General features: G+C 47.8%; 2 protein-coding genes across 5 annotated transcripts in view; both read left to right on the forward strand.

Annotated features, from left to right (window-relative positions):
• HNRNPM (heterogeneous nuclear ribonucleoprotein M) overlaps window positions 1-10,511 on the forward strand; it is a 55,580-nt gene extending 45,069 nt beyond the window's left edge. For 2 of the 3 annotated variants that reach the window (XM_044998468.1, XM_044998469.1), the window contains 3 exons: window positions 7,327-8,105; window positions 8,468-8,519; window positions 10,073-10,511. In XM_044998468.1, coding sequence (XP_044854403.1) covers window positions 7,327-8,105; window positions 8,468-8,519; window positions 10,073-10,236 — 995 coding nt within the window. In that variant the 3' untranslated portion in view covers window positions 10,237-10,511. Of the gene's footprint in view, window positions 1-7,326; window positions 8,106-8,467; window positions 8,520-10,072 lie in introns of those variants that run through there. The other variant, XM_044998470.1, reaches the window with a different exon arrangement.
• Window positions 10,512-22,631: 12,120 nt separating this feature from the next.
• TIMM44 (translocase of inner mitochondrial membrane 44) overlaps window positions 22,632-24,688 on the forward strand; it is a 64,368-nt gene continuing 62,311 nt past the window's right edge. Inside the window, exon 1 of one of the 2 annotated variants that reach the window (XM_044998913.1) lies at window positions 22,632-23,094. In XM_044998913.1, coding sequence (XP_044854848.1) covers window positions 23,065-23,094 — 30 coding nt within the window. In that variant the 5' untranslated portion in view covers window positions 22,632-23,064. Of the gene's footprint in view, window positions 23,095-23,823; window positions 23,966-24,688 lie in introns of those variants that run through there. The other variant, XM_044998914.1, reaches the window with a different exon arrangement.

Consider the following 24,688-nt stretch of genomic DNA (forward strand, 5'->3'; position numbering starts at 1 on the left):
ATTGTGAACAAAGCCGCACAGACAATCTGGAGAAAGCGGCGGAAGCTGTCCTGGGCTCCCGTGGAAGCTACAGAAGACAACCATTTACCACCTTTTATCGGCCATCTTGAACCGAACAGTTCATTTCGCGCCCTTTTTCAAGGATTATCTGTGCAGGCGCCATTGCGCGGCAAACATGGAGCCCGCTCAAATCTCTGCTGCAGTTTTGACCATTGTAAATACCTCATGCATTATCAAGCAGTATGTTCAGTACCTGCAAAACCGGGCGAGGAAGCGACGACAGTGCGATTACTATACTGATGAGGACATGGACACAGACGTTCCCTAGGTGCATGGCATGTGGCGATTGGGAGATCATGGTGGCATTGGGCCAGGTTCATGCCGTGGAACGCCAATTCTGGGCCTGGGAAACAAGCACAGACTGGTGGGGGACCGCATAGTGTTGCAGGTCTGGGATGATTCCCAGTGGCTGCAAAACCTTCGTATGGGTAGGGCCACTTTCATGGAACTTTGTGACTTGCTGTCCCCTGCCCTGAAGCGCAAAGACACCAAAATGAGAGCAGCCATCACCATTGAGAAGCGAGTGGCCATAGCACTGTGGAAGCTTGCAACGCCCGACAGCTACCGGTCAGTCGGGAATCAGTTTGGAGTGGGCAAATCTACTGTAGGGGCTGCTGTGCTACAAGTAGCCAACGCAGTCTTTGAGCTGCTGCTATCAAGGGTAGTGACTTTGGGAAATGTGCAGACCACTGTGGATGGCATTAATGCGCTGGGGTTCCCTAACTGCGGTGGGGCGATAGACGGAACGCATATCCCCATCTTGGCCCTGGCACACCGTGGTGGCCAGTACATAAACTGCAAGGGGTACCTTTCCATGATGCTGCAAGCACTGGTGGATCACAAGGGACGTTTGACATCAACGTGGGATGGCCGGGAAAAGTGCATGACACTCGCATCTTCAGGAACTCTGGTCTGTTTGAACAGCTGCAGACTTACTTCCCAGACCAGAAAATTACTGTTGGGGATGTTGAAATGCCTATAGTTATCCTCGGGGACCCAGCCTACCCTTAATGCCATGGCTCATGAAGCCATACACAGGCACCCTGGACAGTAGTAAGGAGCAGTTCAACTATAGACTGAGCAAGTGCAGAATGGTGGAGTGTGCTTTTTGGATGTTTGAGAGGGCGCTGGCGCAGTTTACTGACTTGGTTAGATCTCAGCACAACCAGTATTCCAACTGTAATTGCTGCTGCTTGTGTGCTCCACAATCTCTGTGAGTGTAAGGGGGAGACTTTTATGGCGGGGTGAGAGGTTGAGGCAACTCGCCTGGCTGCCAGTTTCACACAGCCAGACAACAGGGCGATTTGAAGAGCACAGCAGGGCGCGCTGCGCATCAGAGAAGCTTTGAAAGCCAGTTTCATGACTGGCCAGAGTACGGTGTGACAGTTGTTTGTTTCTCTTGAAGTTACTCGCACCCTATATATATGAAAGGGAATAAAGTCAAAATTGTTTAAAAACTGTCATTTGATGCACAGCGCATTGAGAGAAATTAGAAGATAGACTGGGGGTGGGGGGTTGGGTTGGGGGGTGGAGGAGGAGGAGGGAAAAACAAGTCGAGAAACCAAATCAAAAGTTTGCATACGCCAGCTTTCTGGTGCTTGGGCAGTCCTCTGGGGTTGAGTGTGTGGGTCCCTGTAGCTTCCCCCTTGTGTTCTTGGGTGTCTGGGTGAGGAGGCTATGGAACTTGGGGAGGAGGGAAGGTGGTTATACAGGGGCTGCAGCGGAAGTCTGTGGTCTTGCTGCCTTTCCTGCATTAGATCCACCATACAGCAGAACATGTCAGTTTGCTCCCCCATGAGCTTGACCATAGCGTCCTGCCTGCTCTAATCGCGTGCCTCCCTCCTCTCTTCGTGTTGCCGTAATGCTTTACGGGACTCCACAATTGTTTGCCTCCATGCATTCAGCTGGGCCCTATCAGTGCGGGAGGACTGCATGAGCTCGGCAAACATGTCCTCCCAAGTTCGTTTTTTTTCCGCTTTCTAATCTGGACCAGCCTCTGGGATGGAGTAGATAGGGGCTGCGTTGAAACATTTGCACCTGCGGGAGGAGAAAAAGGGAGGGTAGTATTTTAAAAAATGCACTGCAGAGAACAAAGGGGGCACTTTGGTATGAGTAAGCCATCACACACAGCCGGGCAACAAAATTCATCTTGCAGGAAGCCCCTAGGGGCACGCAGGGTTCTGCTGCTTCTACGTTCATTTCAATGCTTTCAAACTGCTGGGCCCCCTTTCCCACAGCAAGCAATGCCTGGTGGATTTGCCATATAAAAGGAGGGCCTGCGGGCTCTCTGGGATGACCACTGCACACAACCACCCTCCGCCCGGCTCCGATCAGGCTCAGAGCAGGGATGAGCCATTTACTCTAAACGCGAACAACCCAGCACGGCTGGGTTTCCCCCTCACCGCATGGCTCCAATCAGCCTCTCATTCATCAGAAGTACCTTTTCCAGGGTCATGGAACAGGAGCCCGCTTGGGAGTGAGGGGAGGCTATTGGATCCAGCGTTAAGATTAGTTCCTGGCTGTGGGGGGAAACGGATTCCCCACTTGCCGCCTGTGCACTCTCCTCTTCGTCTTCCAATGTGTCTTCCTCCTCGCTCCGTGCAATTCCCCCCTTGCAGGTGTCCACGGACAGTGGTGGGGTAGTGGTGGCATCACCCCCCATAATTGCATGCAGCTCACGGTAAAAGCGGAATGTATGGGGCTGTGACCCAGAGCGCCTGTTTGCCTCCCTGGCTTTTTGGTATGCTTGCCTGAGCTCCTTGATTTTTTGTACGACAGTGCTCTGTGTCCCTGGAGTAGCCTCTTTCCATCATGGCCCTGGAGACTTTAGCATAGGTATTTGTGTTCTTTTTTTTGTTTTGTTTTTTTTAAATGTAGTTCTGCCATAACAGACTCCTCTCCCCAGCATGTGATGAGATCCAGTACCTCCCGTTCGGACCATGCTGGGGCTCATCTTCGAATCTGGGACTCTGTGATCTCCTGTGATGGTGGACTCTGCCTGGTCGCCTGTGATGGTGGACTGTGCTGATGGTCACCTGTGCTGATGGTGACCAAACAGGAAATGAAATTCAAAAGTTCCCAGGGCTTTTCCTGTCCATCTGGCTAGTGTATTGGAGTTGAGAGTGTTGACCAGAGCGGTCGCAAGGGAGCATCCTGGGATAGCTCCCAGAGGCCAATAACGTTTAATTATGTCCACAATACCTTTAACCCGGGATTGTGATCTCGATTTAAGTGCTACTCCACTTGCCGAGGCAGAGAACAGAAATCGAATTAAAGAGCCCTTTAAATAGGAAAAAAAAGTTTGGTCATGTGGACTGGATTTTTTTTTTTTCTTCTGAAATAACTCGGCTAATTCCGAAATAACAGGCTAGTGTAGACCAGGCCTAAGTGTTCTCATGAGCTGTATGGGAGGTATCCGAACTGAGTGGTTCTTCAAGTGATTACATGTGTGCATTGTGCACACAGTCAATCATAGGGAATTTTTCCCTCAGTGGTACCTGTTGGCCTGACTCAAGTGCTCTCTGCTGCTGCACACCATTATGTGCTGGTATAAAGGAGACACTATACTTCCTCCTTACCACCTAAGACCGCTCTCTTTACCTGTTCACCATGCTACTTTTGGCCTGTCAGCAGCTTGTTGAGTTTTCAGAAATGGTATGACAGTGGTAGCTGCTTTTCTGAGGAGGCTCCGAGTACAAGTCTACCCTGCCCTGGATGACTGGCTAGTCAGAGACCAGTCCAGGGTTCAGGTACTGTCAAGTCTATCTCTCATTTAGTCAATTTGTAAAACGCTGGATCTACTGATCAACTTAGAAAAAGCTACTTTGCCCAGATAAGAGGATAGAGTTCATAGGAGCAGTGCTGGACTCTACTCAGGCCAGAGCTTTCCTTCCCGATATAAGGTTCCAAACGGTTCGATCTCTTGTTGCTGATCTCAGTGCTTACCAACAACAGCTCAAAACTGTATGAGGCGCTGGGGCATATGACACATACATAGTCCAGCATGCCAGCCTACATCTCAGGACTCTTCAGAGCTGTCTGACCTCTGTTTGTTCATCAAATCTTCAACATCGGAACTCTGTTAAATGTGCCCTCTTGAGTATTGACTTCTCTAGACTGGTGAACAAACCCAGTCAGTGTTTGTGCAGGCGTTGCCTTTGTCCGCCCTCAGTCTTTGCTGATGGACGTGTCTGCCCTGGGGTGAGCGAGCGGCTCATCTGTTCCCCTCCATACTCAAGTTTTATGTCCCTCAAGGGGACCTCGCTCTACATATCAGCATCAGGGACCTACAGGCTGTCTGCCTAGCCTGTCAGTGGAAAAGTCTGTTCTCTGACAACACAGTGGCAATGTTTTACTTCAGCAGGCAGGGAAGAGCTTGCCCTTCCCCACTGTGTCGAGGCAGGTCAGAAATGGAATATTGGCGCGTCAGTTCAATCATTCTTGAAGCCTCTTACCTTCTAGGGCACAGAATGAGTGGGCAGACTGCCGAAGTGGATCATTTTACGAGTCCCCCACGAGTGGTCTCTCCGACCAGATGTAGCCAGTTGCATTTTCCAGAGAAGAGGAATCCTCACATAGGTCTACTTGCAACCAAAACCCAACAGGAAATGTCATCAATTTTCTATCTACCAGGTGGCAGTCCCATTTCCATCAGACACTTTCCTGATACCCTGGATAAACCTTACTATGCTTTCCCAATTCCACTCTTACAGTGTTGCTAAAGATCAAACTGGATCATGCCATCTATCTTAATAGCCCCAGAGTGGCCCTGGCAGCACTGGTTCCCCACTCCTCTGGATCTGTCACTGGAGGCTCTGATTTTGTTTCCATTGGACCCAGACTTAATCTCACAAGATCACAGTCAGCTGTTGCACCCAAACCTTTGGGCAGGAACTTAAATTAACAGCCTGGATGCTCTATGGCTAAATCCTAGACGAGTCTGTGAACTTGCTCCAAGCAAATGACTTGTTGAATAGTAGAAAGTCCTCCATGTTGAATTGGAAGTGTTTTTCTATCTTTTGCCAATGCAGTCCTCAATTCAGCATCTTGTGGATAACTTACTGCACCTAAAAACATCAGGGTTTGGCAATTAGTTCTCACTTAGTAGCAGTATCAGCTTTCCATCCTCACATGGACAAACATTCTATATTTTCTACTATAACAATGAGATTTTTTGAGTGTCCAGCCTAGTCCATTTAGCTCATTGTTATGGCTCTAGTAAAATCTACATATTTTTTTAAATACACATTCCCCTTATTTTGAGATATACAGAGCTGGTACGTGGAAATCATTTCACACTTTCATAACATCATGCATTGGATGTGGCATCCAATCCCAGCGTAGTAGAACGGTACTCTAATCCTTGTGCAAGTAGAACTCCACATCGCTCCATCCAGTTTACTTTGTTGGTTGCCAAACTGTCCCAAGAGCGGGAATATGCAGAGGAAACTTGAAGAAATTGAGAGGTTACTTGTAACTGGAGTTCTTTGAGAGGGACTCTGCATATTCACACCCCCACACCCTTTCCCTGTCCCTGTGGAGTCCAAATTAAAATACCCTAGTTTTTCTGCTGTCAGAGAACTCTGGTTAAAAGTAACCAACCTTCATTTTAAATTAGTTCATGTGGTTAGCAGGTAGATTTTAAACAACATCAGTGAAAGGATGTGAACCACTCTGCTCCACTTATGTACTGCCTTTACCTTAGCTTATGTTAGTTGAAATTTTATAGTTAATAGTCAGTTTTTAGAATGTTTAGTTTAGTTTTAGACTGGATCGTAAATTTAAGGGCAGCTTTATTGTTCAGTATGCACGATCCCAGTGTGAAGAAACACTAGTTCAAGCGGTGCAGCTGGCATCTCATGCACATATCGGATGTCTAAAATGATTCAGGGAGAACCATTCCCCGGCACGTTGTGCTATCTGTACCACATTTGCACCTCAGGCCCAGAAAGAAAGACCAAATAAACTTCAGGCCCTTTTATTACTGTTCAGATTTTGTGGTGTACTGTTTGCAAAAATGTCAGACTACATCAGCATCTCGTTCTTCAACATAATCATTCTTCAGAAATATTGGGAAGTTGTAAATGAGCCTGAGCCCAAACATGCCTTTTTCCCCCTTTGAGCCACAGTCAGGTTCAAATTTGTCTTAAGATACAAATGAGCATGCAACATTTAAATACTATGAGCTTATCCCTTCATAATAAAACACACCTGCTAGCTGAGTCTGCTCCCTAGGCATGAGCTGAAAACGTTCGCTGTCATCAGTACAAATACCATATGTTCTTTGTTAAGCTACAGTTGCTCAGTAGATGGCAGTATGCTCTCACAAATGCATAGAGTGCCTAATCCTGCTCAGACAGTTGCCAAAAGTCAAACAATTGTTAAGTTAATCACAGCTTGCTTTCTAGCACATCTTTTCAAGGAGATGAGGGAAAGTTTTGGAGTGGCATAGCTGATTTTTGGGGCTAGATGTGCTCAAAGAAACGTTAGACGTGGATAGTAACTGAAATTACTCATGTGGTTTGCAGAAAACTTGTTACTAGTGTCGCCTTAACAATAAACCTGACACAATTCTGTAGCAGATTTAGGAGTGTTCAGACATGGAGGAATACACGGGAATGATACGATCTGTACACTAAAATCAAAGAAATAGTTAAAATTTTTTTTTTGCTTCTCTCCATATTAAAAAGCTAAATATACTGCATGCTTTTGCCTTGGCAGTGAATACGTGCACTGGAATCTGTTGGTTTTGGCACCCAGGAGAAAGCTAAAACTATTGGCTTGCATCTCTCTACCACTTCTGGCTGACAGGAGCAGAGTCTGTTCCGATCCTTTTGGGAGAAGGGTCTTGAACTCATTCTACTCCCAGCAACTAGCTACTTCACTGCCCAACCCCAATATCTGCTAGTGCTTGAGCAGGCTTATGTTTTGACAGCTGAAGTTACACTTAAATTGTTGATGTGAGCTCTGAACACAAATCCAACTGTTCTCTTGAATTTGCAAACGGCTTCAAACACTGCATCTCTTTAACACTTGGTTCACATTTGAAAGCTCTATGTGTAAGGGCTAGAAACTTGACTTCTCATTTAAAAAAAAACAAAACCCTAGGTTCTCAAGCACAGTTCTGCTTCAGAATTTGCAGCTACGGAATGCACAGGACACTAACAAATTGTACAGTTTCAAACATCAAGACTATCCAGGTGCATCAAATTTAATATCCTCTTCACATGATCACAAATAATGAAGTCTCAATGTATTGTGTTCTAGGTGGAAGTGCCAGCATTCCTGGAATTGAGAGGATGGCACCCGGCATTGATCGTCTGGGTGCGGGAATAGAAAGAATACCTTCTGGGATGGGACATGGGATGGAGAGAGTAGGGTCTGAAATAGATAGAATGGGTCTTGTTTTGGATCGCATGGGTTCTAATGTAGATCGAATGGCCCCAGGAATTGATCGAATGGCCCCTCTGGGCATAGACCACATAGCTTCTAGCATTGACAGAATGGGCCCAACCATTGAGCGAATGGGTTCTGGTATAGAAAGAATGGGTTCTGGAATAGGTTTTGGTATTGATAGAATGGGTACTGCTATTGATCGTGTTAGTACAACTATGGACAGAATGGGCTCAGGAGTAGATCGCATGGGTTCTGGCATGGATAGGATGGGTCTAAGTATGGATCGTATGGTACCTGCTGGAATGGGAACTGGAATGGGTCAAGTTATAGATAGAATGCCAACTGGACTAGATCGCATGGGGGCCACTAGTATGGACAGAATGGGATTGGATCGCATGGGGGCCACTAGTATGGACAGAATGGGATTGGATCGCATGGGGGCCACTAGTATGGAGAGAATGGGGCCTACCATGGGGCAGGGAATGGGGGCAGGTATAGATCGGATGGGACTTGCAATGGGAAGCAGTTTTGAAAGAACAATGGACATGGATCGTGGAAACTTCGCAGGCAGTTTTGCAGGCACTCTTGGAGGAACCGGAGGACCTGCAGCTGGGGTGGCCAGAAAAGCCTGCCAGATATTTGTGAGAAATGTAAGTAACATTTTCATAATCTAGATAACTGCACAAAACTCTTTTGTTGGAGCTTAGAGGATGAAGAAATGCTAGTACTAAGTTGCACGTTTTGATGGCTTCAGTTAGACTATTTTAAGTATTTGTGTAGTCTCCATCAAATGTATTAATGCTGCACAGGGAACAGTTTTTATAAGGTCTGAGTAGAAAAATCTTTCATTTAATTGCTACTAACTGGACACACAACCCTCCACGCTTGTAAGTGCGGACAGTACAATGCTGTGTTTTCCCTGTGTTTTATACTTCGGTGCTAGCAACTCTTAATAATTATATTGATAAACCATGCAACAGATTCTCAGTGAGTGACTGCTTTCTTTCTCCAGCTTCCTTTTGATTTCACATGGAAAATGCTGAAGGACAAATTTAATGAGTGTGGTAAGTTACTTTATACTACTGAAGAACCTCCAAACCTTACTGTAGGACAAAATCATTATGTAACATATCAGATTCTCTTTCTGAATCATAACTTAAACTGCTGCCTGTACTACTTAACCAAAACTTCATACAAACCTAGGAAAATATTAGATATAAGTAAAAACTTGTATCTTGAATAAATGCTTGTTACACAGTCCTCAACTGTGTCAGGTTTTTATCCTCCCCAATAATTGTGCCTTCTAGTAGCAATACTCCAAAAGTAACACGCAATAATTGTACATCTTTCTTGCAATAGTTGGAGACAGCCTGGGTACATCAGGCTTACTAGTAATCCCATCCCTACCAGTAACTGTAAATTGTTTCTTACAGGAGTTTAATAGATCATACAATTCTAAGTACTCCTCTAATGCAAAACTTTAGTGTAAATATGCCCTACTAAAATAGAGACTGTCTTCTGTAACATTGATCCATGAGCCCAGAATTCCACTTGCTAGTTATAGGTTAATACCAACATTCCGTGACTATTCTTCACTTTAAAACTCTAGTACTGTGTCTTACCAGATTCATCCAATAAAAGATTAAATTGAAATCTAACTGAATTCCTTTAATCTTTAAATCATCTCCAGTAATGTAACACTAAAGTGAAAGGAGGAAATGGCTTCATTTACAAGAGCTCATTATGTACATCATGGGGTCTCAACATGGGAGAGGGTGGCAGGTCTCAAGTAGGTTCAGAAGGACTTGTCTTTTGGACTAGATGGGAGGCAGATTCAGAAATTCTTCCTCTTATTATGTAGAGGAAAAGTATGGAAAAGATTGAGAACTGCTGGCACAGATGATATGCCTTCCATGTAGAAATATTTCAGAACACAAATTAAGTTTAGAACCATTCAGTTAATTGTCACGTATTTTCCCTGCTGTGCTTTAAGGATTTCTGGATGTGGGTAGATCGATCCAACAGATTAATCTTAAAATGATGTGGCTCATGTATTTTGCTGGAATGGCTTTGTAGGGATCTCTTGGGCGGGGGATGCCAGATATGAAGCTGTTTGACGAGTTTGAGTTTTACTTACCTATAGTTAGTCCCATATGCTGACTCCTTGTTCGTTCCATCAGTGAATAACAATAATACTGCACTGTGGCCTTTACTACAAAATAGAGAGGAGCATCAATGCACCTTCCTGTGAACTCCTTAAAAAGGGGGCAAGTCTTGGCTGGCTCTCTCAAAACTGAGTGTCAAGCTGCATCTTCTTAACACTGGGATATGCTTGAAGGGAGTGGATCAGTGGAAAGAAACAGATTCCAATCAAATATGTTAAGTGAGGCAAATGTTTAATTTTGAGAACAGTACTTTGACTGTACTTTTATATAATCACACCTGAAATGTTTCTGCTGCATTTGACTCCAAAATATGTTCTAAATGTACATCTTTTTATCACTGTATTTGGAATGCTCTATTGGAGACTTTTCAGAGTCTTAATCACAAGATCATTTCATGTAGGAACCTGGTTAGGTATTGACCATGCACACTAAACACAAACCCTTTTTTGCAGGTCACGTGCTGTATGCAGACATCAAGATGGAGAATGGGAAGTCCAAAGGTTGTGGTGTCGTTAGATTTGAGTCCCCAGAAGTGGCTGAGAGAGCTTGCCGGATGATGAATGGGATACAGCTTCGTGGCAGGGAAATTGATGTGCGAATTGATAGAAATGCTTAAATTAGTTGCCTTTTTAAACACTGATACCAGATCTTTTCAATTTGTATTTTTCTTGTTAACCATTTTAATTTGACTGGATGTGAAGACATTACAAAAATTCAGTTGCTTTCTGGAGTAATTTTAATTACTTTTTTTAACAAATGGATTTCCATTTTACTGTTTTGCATTGAATCTGCAAAGTGCACAATCTTTTTTGTAGTTGTGGCATCTTGTTGACATTACAGATGTATACGGTATGACTTTGATAATAAATGCCAGTTACTGAAAGCTTTCAATCATTGATGCATCAATTACTGGCAGTAAATATTATACTTAACAAGTCCTGGTATAAATAGAGCAAGTAGTTCAGAAACCTAGAATGCATGTGCTGTGAAATATAGCTGATGTCTGGAAGCACCTAGGAATGTCTTAAACTAGCTTTTAAAACTTTCAAAGATGTGTGAGCACAACATGAGAACATTAAAATAATCCTGATTGTTGCACACTAGCCTCAATAGCTGAATGTCTTTGGAGAACAGGTGGCCCCACCTCAGTGGATTTCACTCTTAGTCTCATGCTGGAAGCAGGAACCCATGTGGAAACTGCCATAGTTTCAAGAGACATCTTGTAACAGGATGATCTGTCCAAGAACTGCATTGTAGGGAACAGCATTTCTTGCCACTCCCTAGGCTTATTGAAGGGAGTTAGACCATGTTGCAGCCTGCTGTTGTTCCAACCATACCCAGAGCAGAAAGGAAACCATTCTTTATTTCTGTCTGAGATATTGACTAAGTAGTGAAGTGTGATAGTAGCATAGCTAAAGCTAGGAGGTACTTCTAGTGCAGTGGTCCTCAACACGGTGCCCGTGGGCGCCATGGCGCCTGCCGGGGCATTTGTTCACTCGCCTAGTGCCCAGCAGGGGGGAGAAGCCATGGCCCCGCGCCTGCCGGAGACAGAGAACTCCAGGGCTGCAGGCTGCGGGCGCCGGTGTTCTCTGTCCCTGGCAGGTGCAGGGCCCACCTAGTGCCCAGCTGAGGAGAGAAATCAGGGCCCCGCACCTGCTGGGGACAGAGTGCTGCGGGCGCCAGTGTTCTCTGTCCTCGTGGCTTCTCTCTGCACTGCCCAGAACTGCTGCCAAAAACAAAAACTGCTCCCCCTCTGCAGAATGGACCGAATGTTTGATATTTATTTTGTTAAAACGCCTTAATTTTTCTTACAGATAGATAAAAAAGAGCAAATTCACATAATTAAATTATTCGTCAATTACTCTTTCACCTTAATACCTTTTACATGTAAAATTACCCGTTTTATCTTATGGCTTCATATATTATGTAATATTAAATGATGTTTTTCGTATTGTTTAATGTACAAATAGAAAAGCCTTGAAAAACTGTTGGTGCCCGCCACACACTTCTGAAAACATGAATGTGCTACTGGCCACAAAAAGGTTGGGGACCACTGTCCTAGTGAAATGCAACAAATTAGCTGTCTCCCAGTGTGTGAAGATGAAAACTTGTCTGAGATGGGGTGGGGAGAAATAGATTGAGACTGATTCTCACTGGAGTAGTTACTATCTGGTTCTTTGGCCCAGATCCACAAAGGGATTTTGGTGCCAAGTCCTAGTTTTAGGTACCACTGTGATCCACAAAACCCCTGTTCAGCAGCTGCCTAAACTCACTTAGCACCTAAATTTCTGTCAAAAGTTCCTGCCTCTGCACATGTGCACTGCTGCTTTACACTAGGTGCCCAAGGGCCTGTCTCATACCTAATCCCCACTGCGATCCACCGGCAGAGGAATGCCGATCTTTCCCCAGTCTTCCCTGTAAGACCCAGTCTGTTTAGGCGTGCTGAGAGCAGGCCTACCAGCTCAGGCCCTGATCCAAATCTGGCCAGCCGGGTAGTGTTGCCTCCTTTTAACTTTCAGTCCAGTGGCTAGAGCATTCATCTGGGAAGTGGGAGACCTAGGGTCCAGTTCCCTGTTCCAATGACCTAACTTTTAGAAGGTGGAACAGCTTCAACTGGGAGCCCGGCATCAGAATATCCCATAGGCTAATGGTCAGGGCACTCTCCTGAGAGGTAGGATTTGAACAGGGCTCTCTTCTCCCTGTCAGGCAGAGGGGGAAGCAGAACCTGGGTCTCTGCATCCTGGGTGAATGATCTAATCACTGGGATAAAAGTTAAGGGAAGTACTATCACAGTTGTTCTCAAACCTTTGTATGGGTGACCCCTTGCACGTAGCAAGCCTCTGTGTGTGGGACCCCCCACTACAAATTAAAAACACCTTTTTACATATTTAACACCATTATAAATGCTGTGGGGTTTGGGTGGAGGCTGACAGCTTGTGACCTCCCCCATGTAATAACCTCATGAGTCCTGACCCCCTGTTTGAGAACCCCTGTACTACCACCTCTGGCATAAACTCCATAAGCCACCTGACACCAGGACAGGGTTCTCTACTGGAGACTGGAAACAGTGAGAAGTGCCTCCTGGCAGCACAGACTTGGTATCTGTTAGAGGTGCAAGGCCTAGGACCCTCCCCTCATAAGCCCTCAAACTGAGTACTGTAAGTGGCTCCCCAAGTAGCATGCAAGCTGTTGTGGATTCCAATCGTAGGTGTGTCTCTCACTCCATTGCTTGTACAGGGAGCCTAGGTGCCTAGCTCAGGCTTGGTTGTCCCACTGTTTATGCCTGGGGGAATTCTGTGCTGCTGCACATGCACAGAATTCATCCCTTGCAGATTTCTTTGCTTCCCTGCAGGAAAATGGCTTTCTGGTGGGGAAGCAAAGGGAAATCACAAGAGCAGTCATACGACCCTCCCCAGCAGTATGTTTCAGGTGCCATGGGCAGCCAGCAAAGAGCTAAATCACTGTGGGGCTGGGACTGGGGAAGACCCAGCTGGTGGCTCCTACCCTGCACTGGGCTCAGCTGCTAGTCCTGGCTGGGTTGGGGAGGATGGGACTTCCTCTTCCCCTGCATGGCATCTGGGGCTGGGTCAGACTCTTCCCCTGACTGCAGCAAGCTCCCCCTGCCTCCCTTCCTGCACCCATCACTCCTCAGCTGCAGGGGAGGAATGTCTGTACAGGGAACTGCTCCCCTGTGCATCCAGATCCCCCTGCTGAGCCTCACACACCCCCTGCGCCTGGACCACCCTGAGGAGCCCCTGGATCCCCATCCCACTGAGTCCCAGCATCTGGACCCCCAACACTGAGCCCCAACCACCTTCACCTGGACCCCCTTGCTGAGTCCTATTACCATTATACCCCAAATCCCCCAACAAGCCCCTGTGCATCCAGATCCCCTACTGAGCCACCCCACACAGAACCCTCTCAACCTGCACCTGGATTCCCCCCCATACTAAGCCCCTCCACACTTGGATCCTGCCTTGCTGAGCCTGTCCACCCACACCAGCTGTGTCTGGCATGGAGGGGCAGGGCCCAGTCCTTGCGCTGTTAGGGCTGGGTGCAGCCTCACCGCTAACTCCGTGTCCTGGGAGGATCAGGGGAGCTACAGTGATCTCCCACCTCTGTTCAGCCAGTGGCCTGTGCTCCCCAATGCCATGCTGAAGCCTCCACATTTGACACATACAATTTGCAGAATTTTAAAATGTGGGCAGAATTTTTAATGGCACAGAGTGCTCTCACTGTTCCAGTGATATTAGGCATCTAAAAATAAGGCATTGCAATGCTCCAGTCCCTTTATGGCACCAGGCTCTTCCTGAGTACTGAGCTGGAAAAGTCAAAGCTATAAAGGGAATTCTGGGTGCTTTTTATACTTGGAAATTCAGCTAGGTGTATAAAACTTGGTCAAGACACTTGTAACTACTTACAAAATTACCCATTCATAGAAAGTGCACATAGCGGCCTTGGACTTGGTTGCTAACTTTCTGAATACTTAAGCCCATCTTTTCCCTCTGGCCATGAAGATTTAACTAGGTAATTTTAAGTGTTGCACCTACCACACTAATCACTGCAGAAGAGAGAGAATGGGTAACTGCTGTTTCATCTGGAGTTGGATCATGTTCCACAGGCACCTGATTTTGGATGGGTTGAAGGCTGAAAGCACACTAATTTTATCCTACCTTCTGCAAAGGTGATAGAATACATCTTACTAAGGCTGCTAGCAGCTATAGTGAGGATTGAGAGGCCAACTAATGGTATAATAATCCCGGACTATAAACTAAGATGGTGTTACACCTTTTGAAAATGGGTTTGCCCTCCTGCAATAGAAAAAGCCCCTTTTACAACCAGTTTAAGCTACAGAAAAGGATCTCCATCCCAGGGAGAACATGAATTTAAATGCTTGTTTGGCTGTCTCAACACTCGCTCCTCTGATACTGGCAATGGTGAAGAATTGTATCAAACTAGCAGAGTGCCCCAACACTTTAGAAAGGAGGTGGTCAAAAAGAGAAAGCTAGACAAGAGTGAGGAGATAAGCATATCCCCCCAGGCTGATGAAGGATTTTTAAACTGCCACGACTATTCATCCAAAGAAGTAAAAAGACCAGGAAAAACAACAAGGTACAAGAGATTATTGAAGCCAAACAGGCAGTGATGAGCTGCCAAAAAATTAACAACCGGTTCCCTCCTCCTCACCCCACGAGGTGGTCGTGCCCCCTACCCCACCCCCCAGGACTCCTGCCCCATCCACCCCCCACATTCCTTGACGCCACCTCCCCAGGACCCCTGCCCCATCCACCCCCCTTCCCTGTCCCCTGCTGCCCCATCCAATCCCTCCTCTCATTCCTGATGGCCTCCTGGGACCCCTGCCCCCTTTCAATCCCCGTTCTCTGACCGCCCCGACCCCTATCCGCCCCAATCCCTATCCACCCACCCCCTCCCTGCTCCCTGCCCCCTTACCACACTGGAGGCCAGGCTGGGGGTGCTGGGCCGGGGCCGCTCAGCTGGGGGTGCCTGGCCAGAGTCAGGGCCGGGGCCGGAGCCGTGCCGTGCCACCGGGACCGGAGCCGGGGCCAGGGCACACCGCCTGGCCAGGACTGAAGCCGGGGTCGGGGCATGCCGCCCAGCCGGGGCACCTGGCTGGGGCCAGGGCCAGAGGTGGGCCAAGCCGCCGAAGCCAGGCCACAACTGAGCAGCGCTGCCCAGCAGGAGCTGGGGCTGCACCGCCAGGGCCGAAGCCGGGCCACATCACCCGGCTGGGACCGAAGCTGGAGCCGGGGCCAGGGCGCGCCGCCCGGCTGGGGCCAGGGAGCTGGACCGCCCCGCCCCTCCCCGGAGCCCTCCTCGCTCCCCACCACACACTCACCTGCGCAAAGCCGCCCTTCTCAGCCCTCCCAGGCTTCCCGCGTTCAGGGGAGGAGGCAGAGGTGAGCTGGGGCTGGGGGCAGGGCGGGGAGCTGCTGGAGCTTTACGGGTTGTTAAATATAAAAGCCCTTTTAGAACCAGTTGTCCCGCGTGGGACAACTGGTTCTGAAAGGGCTTCTAAAATTAACAACTGGTTCCCGCGAACCGGTGGGAACCGGCTCCAGCTCACCACTGCAAACAGGTATCATTCAGGAAAAGGAAGTCCAACCCTAGCAAAGCTTAGATGAAGGATTGTAAACTATGGTAAGTACAATATAAAAAAGATTTTAGAAGGAATCTGAAGAGCAATTCGATTTTGTGCAAAACATATCAGACTAAGAAGCAGGCAACATACTCTGGGTTTGCTGGACTGCGAAGGGTATAAATGGAAAAATTAAGGAAGAGACGGACATAGCAAGGAAGTCAGTTCTTTGCATCAGTCATTACCACAAAGCATGATAGGGAAAATATCTAGCCTACACCATCTCTAGGTTAGTTGAGACCATAGAAGTATCTCAAACTGACTTCAGCGGAGTAGCATGATGGCAGATGAAATTCATTGTTGATAAAAGCATAGTAAAGCACATTGGAAATAATACACTGAACTTCTGAGATATATTACTGGGTTCAAAATTTAAATACTGAAGAAAAAGACTTGTCTATCATTGCTCAAAGTGAATTACATTAGGCTGCATAAGGAATGCAATGGAAAAATAATACTGAAAAAGTTATGCCATTATATAAATCAAACACTATCTGAAAAAGGAAATAAGGATGTAGAGATGAGCAAGGAAAATGATCAGAGGTCTGGAAAGACGTTCATGTCATGAGGAAATGAAAAAGTTGGAATTGTGCAGAAAGGAGTAAGAAGGCACATGAGAGAACGCTACAAAACGCTGAATTGTATAATAGAAAAAAAAAACCAAATATGACAAGCTTGGAGGGGACGATTGGGATGATAAACTTGAGTTGGGACTGGGACTGGCTAGGTGAGGAGAATGGGACTGGGATGAGGAGTCGGTTGTGGGGACAACAGGTTGGAGGGAAGAAGGGGTCAAGCTTTGGGGAAATGGGCAGATGAGTCTGTGGCCACTACAGCACACTCCCCTCTAGACCTGGGAATGGAATCCAAGATTCCTGAGTCTAATCATTGCTCTGCTGTCAGCAAATATCTGTGAAATCCTTTGACGAAGTATCTCATCCTCTAGTGCTGATCCACATAGAAGATAACCTGCTATTATCATTTACAATGTTAGCTCAAGTGGTAGATCCAAGGGTTCCAGTCCTGGTGATGGACTCTGTGGGTGTCAGTATCATGTCACATGATAGAAATTGTTTTTTTAGTTTGCTTTTGTTTTAAAAAGGGGAGGGATAGCTCAGTGGTTTGAGCATTGGCCTGCTAAACCCAGGATTGAGAGTTCAATCCTTGAGTGGGCCATTTAGGGATTTGGGGATTAGTCCTGCTTTGAGCAGGGGATTGGACTAGATGATCTCCTGAGGTCCTTTCCAACCCTGATATTCTATGTCTCCTTTCAGTCTTCTCTTTTTTCATTTTGCGAACAGGGGCTGCTAACAGGGAGTTTCACAAGGGAGTTCTCCAGGTGAAGGAGGAGCAAATACAGCATCTGTGGGGTAAGTGACTGTCTATAGCATGTTTGTTTGTGTTTGGGGGTTACTTGCTGTGTGCTGAGCTTGTGTTTGTCAGTCTGTTTGTTTGTTTGAAGGACCGTGTGCTGTGGCTGGCAATTGGAGGCTGTGAGCTTCAAAGAAAGGTTTGAAAGCTAGAAGCCTCTGGTAATTGGCTGAGCCTTAATCAGTGGGTGGGGCATTCACTCAGGCCAGGGCTTTATAAAGCCACGCACAAGCGACCAGGGGCTGCCAACAGGGAGTTTCGGAAGGGAGCGGGGGTCCCTTGTCGGTTCTATCTGTGCCCCTTAAGTCCCCTTAAAACCTATAAACCAAACTACATTCAAAACCTCCTTCTTTAAACCACCCTTTCATTAACTAGGAGACAATGCAGGCAGAAGCCCAGCAGGAGAGTGGGGGCTATCCAGTTTATTGCACCGAGTGTAGCATGTATGATTACCTGCCCTGTGGGCGGGTAGCATATGTGTGCAGTCGGCGCAAGGAGCTCCTGGCCCTCAGAGACCATGTATGGACTTTGGAGGCCAGGGTGGCGGAACTGGAGGAGCTAAGATAGGCAGAGAGGTATGTTGATGAGGCTTTCCGGGACACTGTAGAATTGTCCCACCTCCGCTCAGACAGCCCCTGCGCTGTTGAGGAGGATGAAAGGCCCAGGGAAGCAGAGCAGTCAATGGGAGCAGAGGGAAACCTTCCCATAGTTGGGACCTTCCTTCCAGATGGTGCTGGGGTTGCCTCTCGCACTGAGGTTACCTCCCCGGGGGAGGGAACTCCAGTTTCTAGGAAAAGGCAGGTGTTAGTAATGGGAGATTCAATCATTAGAAACGTAGATAGCTGGGTTTGTGATGACCAGGAGAACCGTATGATGACTTGCCTGCCTGGTGCGAAGGTTGCGGATCTCTCGAGGCATCTAGACAGACTTATGTGTAGTGCTGGGGAGGAGCCGGTGGTCGTGGTACATGTAGGTACCAATGACATAGGGAAGGGTAGGAGAGATGTCCTGAAAGCCAAATTTAGGCTGCTAGGGAAGAGACTGAAATCCAGGACCTCTATGGTGGCATTCTCAAAAATGCTCCCAGTTCCACGCGCAGGGCCAGGTAGGCAGGCAGAGCTTCAGAGTCTCAATGCGTGGATGAGACGATGGTGTAGAGAGGAGGGGTTCATGTTCATTAGGAACTGGGGAAACTTCTGGGATGGGGGGAGCCTATACAGAAGAGATGGGCTCCACTTAAACCAAAGTGGAACCAGACTGCTGGCACTAAACATTAAAAAGGTTGTAGAGCAGTTTTTAAACTAGGAGATGGGGGAAAGCCGACTGCTGCAGAGGAGCGTGTGGATCGGACACAGACTTCTCTTAGAGGAGAGTCTGATGATAGAGAATCTCCAGGTTATAGTCAGGAGCAGAGGACTGAAAAGTATAATGTAAGGGCCGGATCAGATGATAAACAGTCACATAAAAAAGAATCTGGCACATCAGAAAAGGGCAGACAAATAAACAGGGACAAGTTTATAAAGTGCTTGTACACAAATGCCAGAAGTCTAAATAATAAGATGGGTGAACTAGATTGCCTTGTGATAAAGGAGGATATTGATATAATAGGCATCACAGAAACCTGGTGGACTGAGAGCAATCAATGGGACACAATCATTCCGGGGTACAAAATATATCGGAAGGACAGAACAGGTCGTGCAGTGGGAGGAGTGGCACTATATGTGAAAGAAAATGTAGTTTCAAATGAAGTAAAAATCTTAAGCGAATCCACATGTTCCATAGAATTTCTATGGATAGAAATGTCATGCTCTAATAAAAATATAACATTAGGGATCTATTATCGACCAGCTGGCCAGGACAGTAATAGTAATGATGAAATGCTAAGGGAAATTAGAGAGGCTATCAAAATTAAGAACCCAGTAATAGTGGGGGATTTCAATTATCCCCATATTGACTGGGAACATTTCACTTCAGGACGAAATGCAGAGATAAAATTTCTCGATACTTTAAATGACTGCTTCATGGAGCAGCTGGTACGGGAACCCACAAGGGGAGAGGCAACTCTAGATTTAATCCTGAGTGGAGCGCAGGAGCTGGTCCAAGAGGTAACTATAGCAGGACCGCTTGCAAATAGTGACCATAATAAAACAACATTTAACATCCCTGTGGTGGGAAGAACATCTCAACAGCCCAACACTGTGGCATTTAATTTCAAAAGGGGGAACTATACAAAACTGAGGAGGTTAGTTAAACAAAAGTTAAAAGGTACAGTGACCAAAGTGAAATCCCTGCAAGCTGCATGGGCCCTTTTCAAAGACACCATAATAGAGGCCCAACTTCAATGTATAACCCAAATTAAGAAACACAGTAAAAGAACTAAAAAAGAGCCACTGTGGCTTAACAACCATGTAAAAGAAGCAGTGAGAGATAAAAAGACTTCCTTTAAAATGTGGAAGTCAAATCCTAGTGAGGCAAATAGAAAGGAGCATAAACACTGCCAAATTAAGTGCAAGAGTGTAATAAGAAAAGCCAAAGAGGAGTTTGAAGAACAGCTAGACAAAAACTCCAAAGGTAATAACAAAATGTTTTTTAAGTACATCAGAAGCAGGAAGCCTGCTAAACAACCAGTGGGCCCCTTGATGATCGAAATACAAAAGGAGCGCTTAAAGACGATAAAGTCATTGCGGAGAAACTAAATGGATTCTTTGCTTCAGTCTTCACGGCTGAGGATGTTAGGGAGATTCCCAAACCTGAGCTGGCTTTTGTAGGTGACAAATCTGAGGAACTGTCACAAATTGAAGTGTCACTAGAGAAGGTTTTGGAATTAATTGATAAACTCAACATTAACAAGTCACTGGGACCCAATGGCATTCACCCAAGAGTTCTGAAAGAACCCAAATGTGAAGTTGCGGAACTATTAATTAAGGTTTGTAACCTGTCCTTTAAATCAGCTTCGGTACCCAGTGACTGGAAGTTAGCTAATGTAACGCCAATATTTAAAAAGGGCTCTAGAGGTGATCCCGGCAATTACAGACCGATAAGTCTAACGTCGGTACCAGGCAAATTAGTCGAAACAATAGTTAAGAATAAAATTGTCTGACACATAGAAAAACATAAACTGTTGAGCAATAGTCAACATGGTTTCTGTAAAGGGAAATTGTGTCTTACTAATCTATTAGAGTTCTTTGAAGGGGTCAACAAACATGTGGACAAGGGGGATCCAGTGGACATAGTGTACTTAGATTTCCAGAAAGCCTTTGACAAGGTCCCTCACCAACGGCTCTTACGTAAATTAAGCTGTCATGGGATAAAAGGGAAGGTCCTTTCATGGATTGATAACTGGTTAAAAGACAGGGAACAAAGGGTAGGAATTAATGGTAAATTCTCAGAATGGAGAGGGGTAACTAGTGGTGTTCCCCAAGGGTCAGTCCTAGGACCAATCCTATTCAATTTATTCATAAGTGATCTGGAGAAAGGGGTAAACAGTGAGGTGGCAAAGTTTGCAGATGATACTAAACTACTCAAGATAGTTAAGACCAAAGCAGATTGTGAAGAACTTCAAAAAGATCTCACAAAACTAAGCGATTGGGCAACAAAATGGCAAATGAAATTTAATGTGGATAAATGTAAAGTAATGCACATTAGAAAAAATAACCCCAACTATACATACAATATGATGGGGGCTAATTTAGCTACAATGAGTCAGGAAAAAGATCTTGGAGTCATCGTGGATAGTTCTCTGAAGATGTCCACGCAGTGTGCAGAGGCGGTCAAAAAAGCAAACAGGATGTTAGGAATCATTAAAAAGGGGATAGAGAATAAGACTGAGAATATATTATTGCCCTTATATAAATCCATGGTACGCCCACATCTGGAATACTGTGTACAGATGTGGTCTCCTCACCTCAAAAAAGATATTCTAGCACTAGAAAAGATTCAGAAAAAGGCAACTAAAATTATTAGGGGTTTGGAGAGGGTCCCATATGAGGAAAGATTAAAGAGGCTAGGACTCTTCAGCTTGGAAAAGAGGAGACTAAGTGGGGGACATGATAGAGGTATATAAAATCATGAGTGATGTTGAGAAAGTGGATAAGGAAAAGTTATTTACTTATTCCCATAATAGAAGAACTAGGGGTCACCAAATTAAGGCAGCAGGTTTAAAAGAAATAAAAGGAAGTTCTTCTTCACGCAGCACACAGTCAACTTGTGGAACTCCTTACCTGAGGAGGTTGTGAAGGCTAGGACTATAACAATGTTTAAAAGGGAACTGGATAAGTTCATGGTGGTTAAGTCCATAAATGGCTATTTGCCAGGATGGGTAAAGAATGGTGTCCCTAGCCTCTGTTTGTCAGAGGATGGAGATGGATGGCAGGAGAGAGATCACTTGATCATTGCCTGTTAGGTTCACTCCCTCTGGGGCACCTGGCATTGGCCACTGTCGGTAGACAGATACTGGGCTGGATGGACCTTTGGTCTGACCCGGTACAGCCCTTCTTATGTTCTTATGAGACTACACACAAAAAGCTACATTAAAAACATTATTAGTGTTGCAAAGTCAAGTACTCAAAAGCTAGGAAATGTCAGAATTAGGGTTCCTTGTGAAACCTTAATTCACCCCCCTTGGTGCATTCATTATGGTATAGTCTGCAAATGCATGATCACATACTATTTTTTTCATCGGACCCCTCTTTCCTTCATTGCACAGAATGGACCTGCTCTTGGTCCATTCTGCAGGTTTGTGTGGTGCAGGAAGAGAAAGGTTGGTAAACAGCAGGAAGAGAAAGGTTGGTCAAGTCAAATGAATGCTGCCCTGGAGAATTGGATTCTGTCCCTGCAGCTGATGCTGGGCGAGTCCTTAGACTTTTCACAGGTGGTCACTAATTGCGTTGTCCTAATTTTTTGGGTGCCAGACTTGAGACCCTGGAGTCTGTTTTTCTGGCCATGCTGAGTGCTCACAGCAGTAACTGAAGTCAAGGGGAGCTCTGCTTTGAACATATAAAATGATGTGCACTCCGAATAAAAAGCTCTTAGGCATCTCAAACTGAACACCCCAAATTAGTGGAAACTTCACCATAATCTCTGTTCCTCAGTTCCCATCTGTAAAATGGGACTAATACCACCCCTTCACCTGACAGGGGTGTTGTGAAAAGAAGTTAAGGTTGGTAAAGCACTTAGATATTATAGTGATGAGCACCACACAGGAAGTTGTTAATTGTGTCTTCAGAGCAAAGTCCAGCACCTAAGGCCTGGGGCCAGGCACTGAAGAAGAGAAAACACAGCAGTGAATAACAGCTCAGGAAGTGAGCACGGTCGGGCCTGTGCGCTGAATGAACGCGCCCTGTGGGAACGCTGGCACGTGAACACGTCATTACCCTAGAGCCTCGGGTTCCGAACTGACCCGCTAATCAGGCCCCTCATTTGGAACCGGAAGTGCACCTGAGGCAGCCGCAGAGACCCAAGGAAGGGGGCGGGCGGGACTCTGTTAAACAAACACACTACAGGCAAGGCCGCAGGGCCCTAGTCAGTCACCCTTCAGCTGTACGGTGTTGGAAGGCCCAGTCCCGAGCCCCGAACACCCTCCGTCCCCGAGGCGCGGGAACGCGGCAGCCCTTCCCGCGCTGCGCGTGCCCGAGGAAGCAGAGTTAAGGTTATCCGAGCCCGCCAGGGCGCTAACGCTGCGTTCCCCGCAGCGGGTGGGACCCGGCCCGGGGTTTGCTGGCTCCGCTGCGTCCCCGGGCCGGGCCCTTAGCTCGCCCGTGGAGCCCGCTGCCCAGGAGACCCACCGGCTCTGGCGGCCTCTCGCGCCCCGACTCCCGGCCGGCCCGGCGACGCCCGCCCCGCCCCCCTCCGGCGCGAGCGGGTGACACCATCACGCGGCGCGGCGGGCAGGTCTCACACACACGCTTCGTTCCCAAGATGGCGGCGGCGGCAGCCTGGGGTTGCCGGGTGAGCAGAGCGGGTCGGGGTCGGGGGTTGAGCGAGGGGAGCGGGCCGGGCCGGGGGGAGGTGGTTGAGCGGGCCGGGCCGGGCCGGGGGGAGGGGGTTGAGCGGGCCGGGCCGGGGGTTGAGGGGAGCGGGCCGGGCCGGGGGGAGGGGGTTGAGCGGGGGGAGCGGGCCGGGCCGGGGGGAGGGGGTTGAGCGGGGGGAGCGGGCCGGGCCGGGGGGAGGGGGTTGAGCGGGGGGAGCGGGCCGGGCCGGGGGGTGAGGGGAGCGGGCCGGGCCGGGCCGGGGGGAGGGGGAGGGGGTTGCGCGGGCCGGGCCGGGGGTTGAGGGGAGCGGGCCGGGCCGGGGGGAGGGGGTTGAGCGGGGGGAGCGGGCCGGGCCGGGGGGAGGGGGTTGAGCGGGCCGGGGGGAGGGGGGGGGTTGAGCGAGGGGAGCGGGCCGGGGGTTGAGGGGAGCGGGCCGGGCCGGGAGCGCTGCCCTGAGGTCTCCTCGCAGGGCTGCCCGGCTTCTGCCGCAGGTTGCTCTCCTGGCTCGGGCCGGGCCAGTAGCGGCTGTAACTCGCCCCAGTCCCCGGCAGCGGCCCGGGCAGGTTCCGCGGCGCGTCCCGCGCTGGAGGCGGGATTCGTGCGGCGGGTCCTGTCCGGCGCGCCGAGGGGGCGGCGGGTCCCGAGGGCAGGCGATAGAGGCGGGAACAAGAAGCCCCGAGTCCGAGGCGGTGCCCTTGGCGCTGGGAGCAGCTGCAGGGACAGGGGCTGAGCTGAAAACCTCCAGGTCTGGTTTCTCCAGAGCAGAGCGGGGAAGGCGCTGGCTGTTCTGAGGGTGTTTTCCCCGAGAGCGGCTGGGCTCCGGCTGGCTCCTCTGGCAAAAAGCGAAGGTCAGAGGATGTTACAGTCCCAGTGGATCAGCACTGTGCCCTGGGTGGCCCTGCTTCACCTTCCTCAGCATTCTTGGCTTACTGGCTGCCTCAGTTTACCTTTATTTCTCCACATGGGTTGCTGTGTACACGTGTCATCTCATGGAAGAAATTAATTTAACTTTTCGTGTTGTTAGACTGATTTTTTATGACCTTTGATAAAAATGTTACATTCCAAATGTGAAGCTTTCTCTGTGCTCAGCTAGTGAGTGAATGAATGACTGAATGAAACAAATGAGAAGTTTCTTTTATCAGATTGCTCTGGAGACTTTGAAATTGCGTTCAGGAGACTCGTGACCTTTTGGTGACCCCAGATACAAAGACTGCTCGGACTTTTCACCCTGTTTCAGATGAGCCCAATGGGTCATATAGTACATTAGCCAGGCTGTCTCAGGGCGTGTCTACACTTGAAATGCCACAGTGGCACAGCTGCCCCTCTGCAGCAGTGCTGATTCTATATAGACCCTACCTACCCCAACTGGAGGGGTTTTTCCTTTGGGGTAGGTAATCCTTCTCCTTCAGAGGCGGTAGCTAGGTCAAGTGAAGAAGTCTTCTGTCAGCCTAGCACTGTCTATGTTGGGGCTTAGGTCGGTTTAACTACTCTGCTCAGGGGTGTGGATTATTCATACCCCTGAGTGACATACTTAAACTGACTTAATTTTCTAGTGTAGACCAGGCCTTAGA

Source organism: Mauremys mutica, chromosome 24 (assembly GCF_020497125.1).
Source record: "Mauremys mutica isolate MM-2020 ecotype Southern chromosome 24, ASM2049712v1, whole genome shotgun sequence".
Classification (NCBI taxonomy): Eukaryota; Metazoa; Chordata; order Testudines; family Geoemydidae; genus Mauremys; species Mauremys mutica.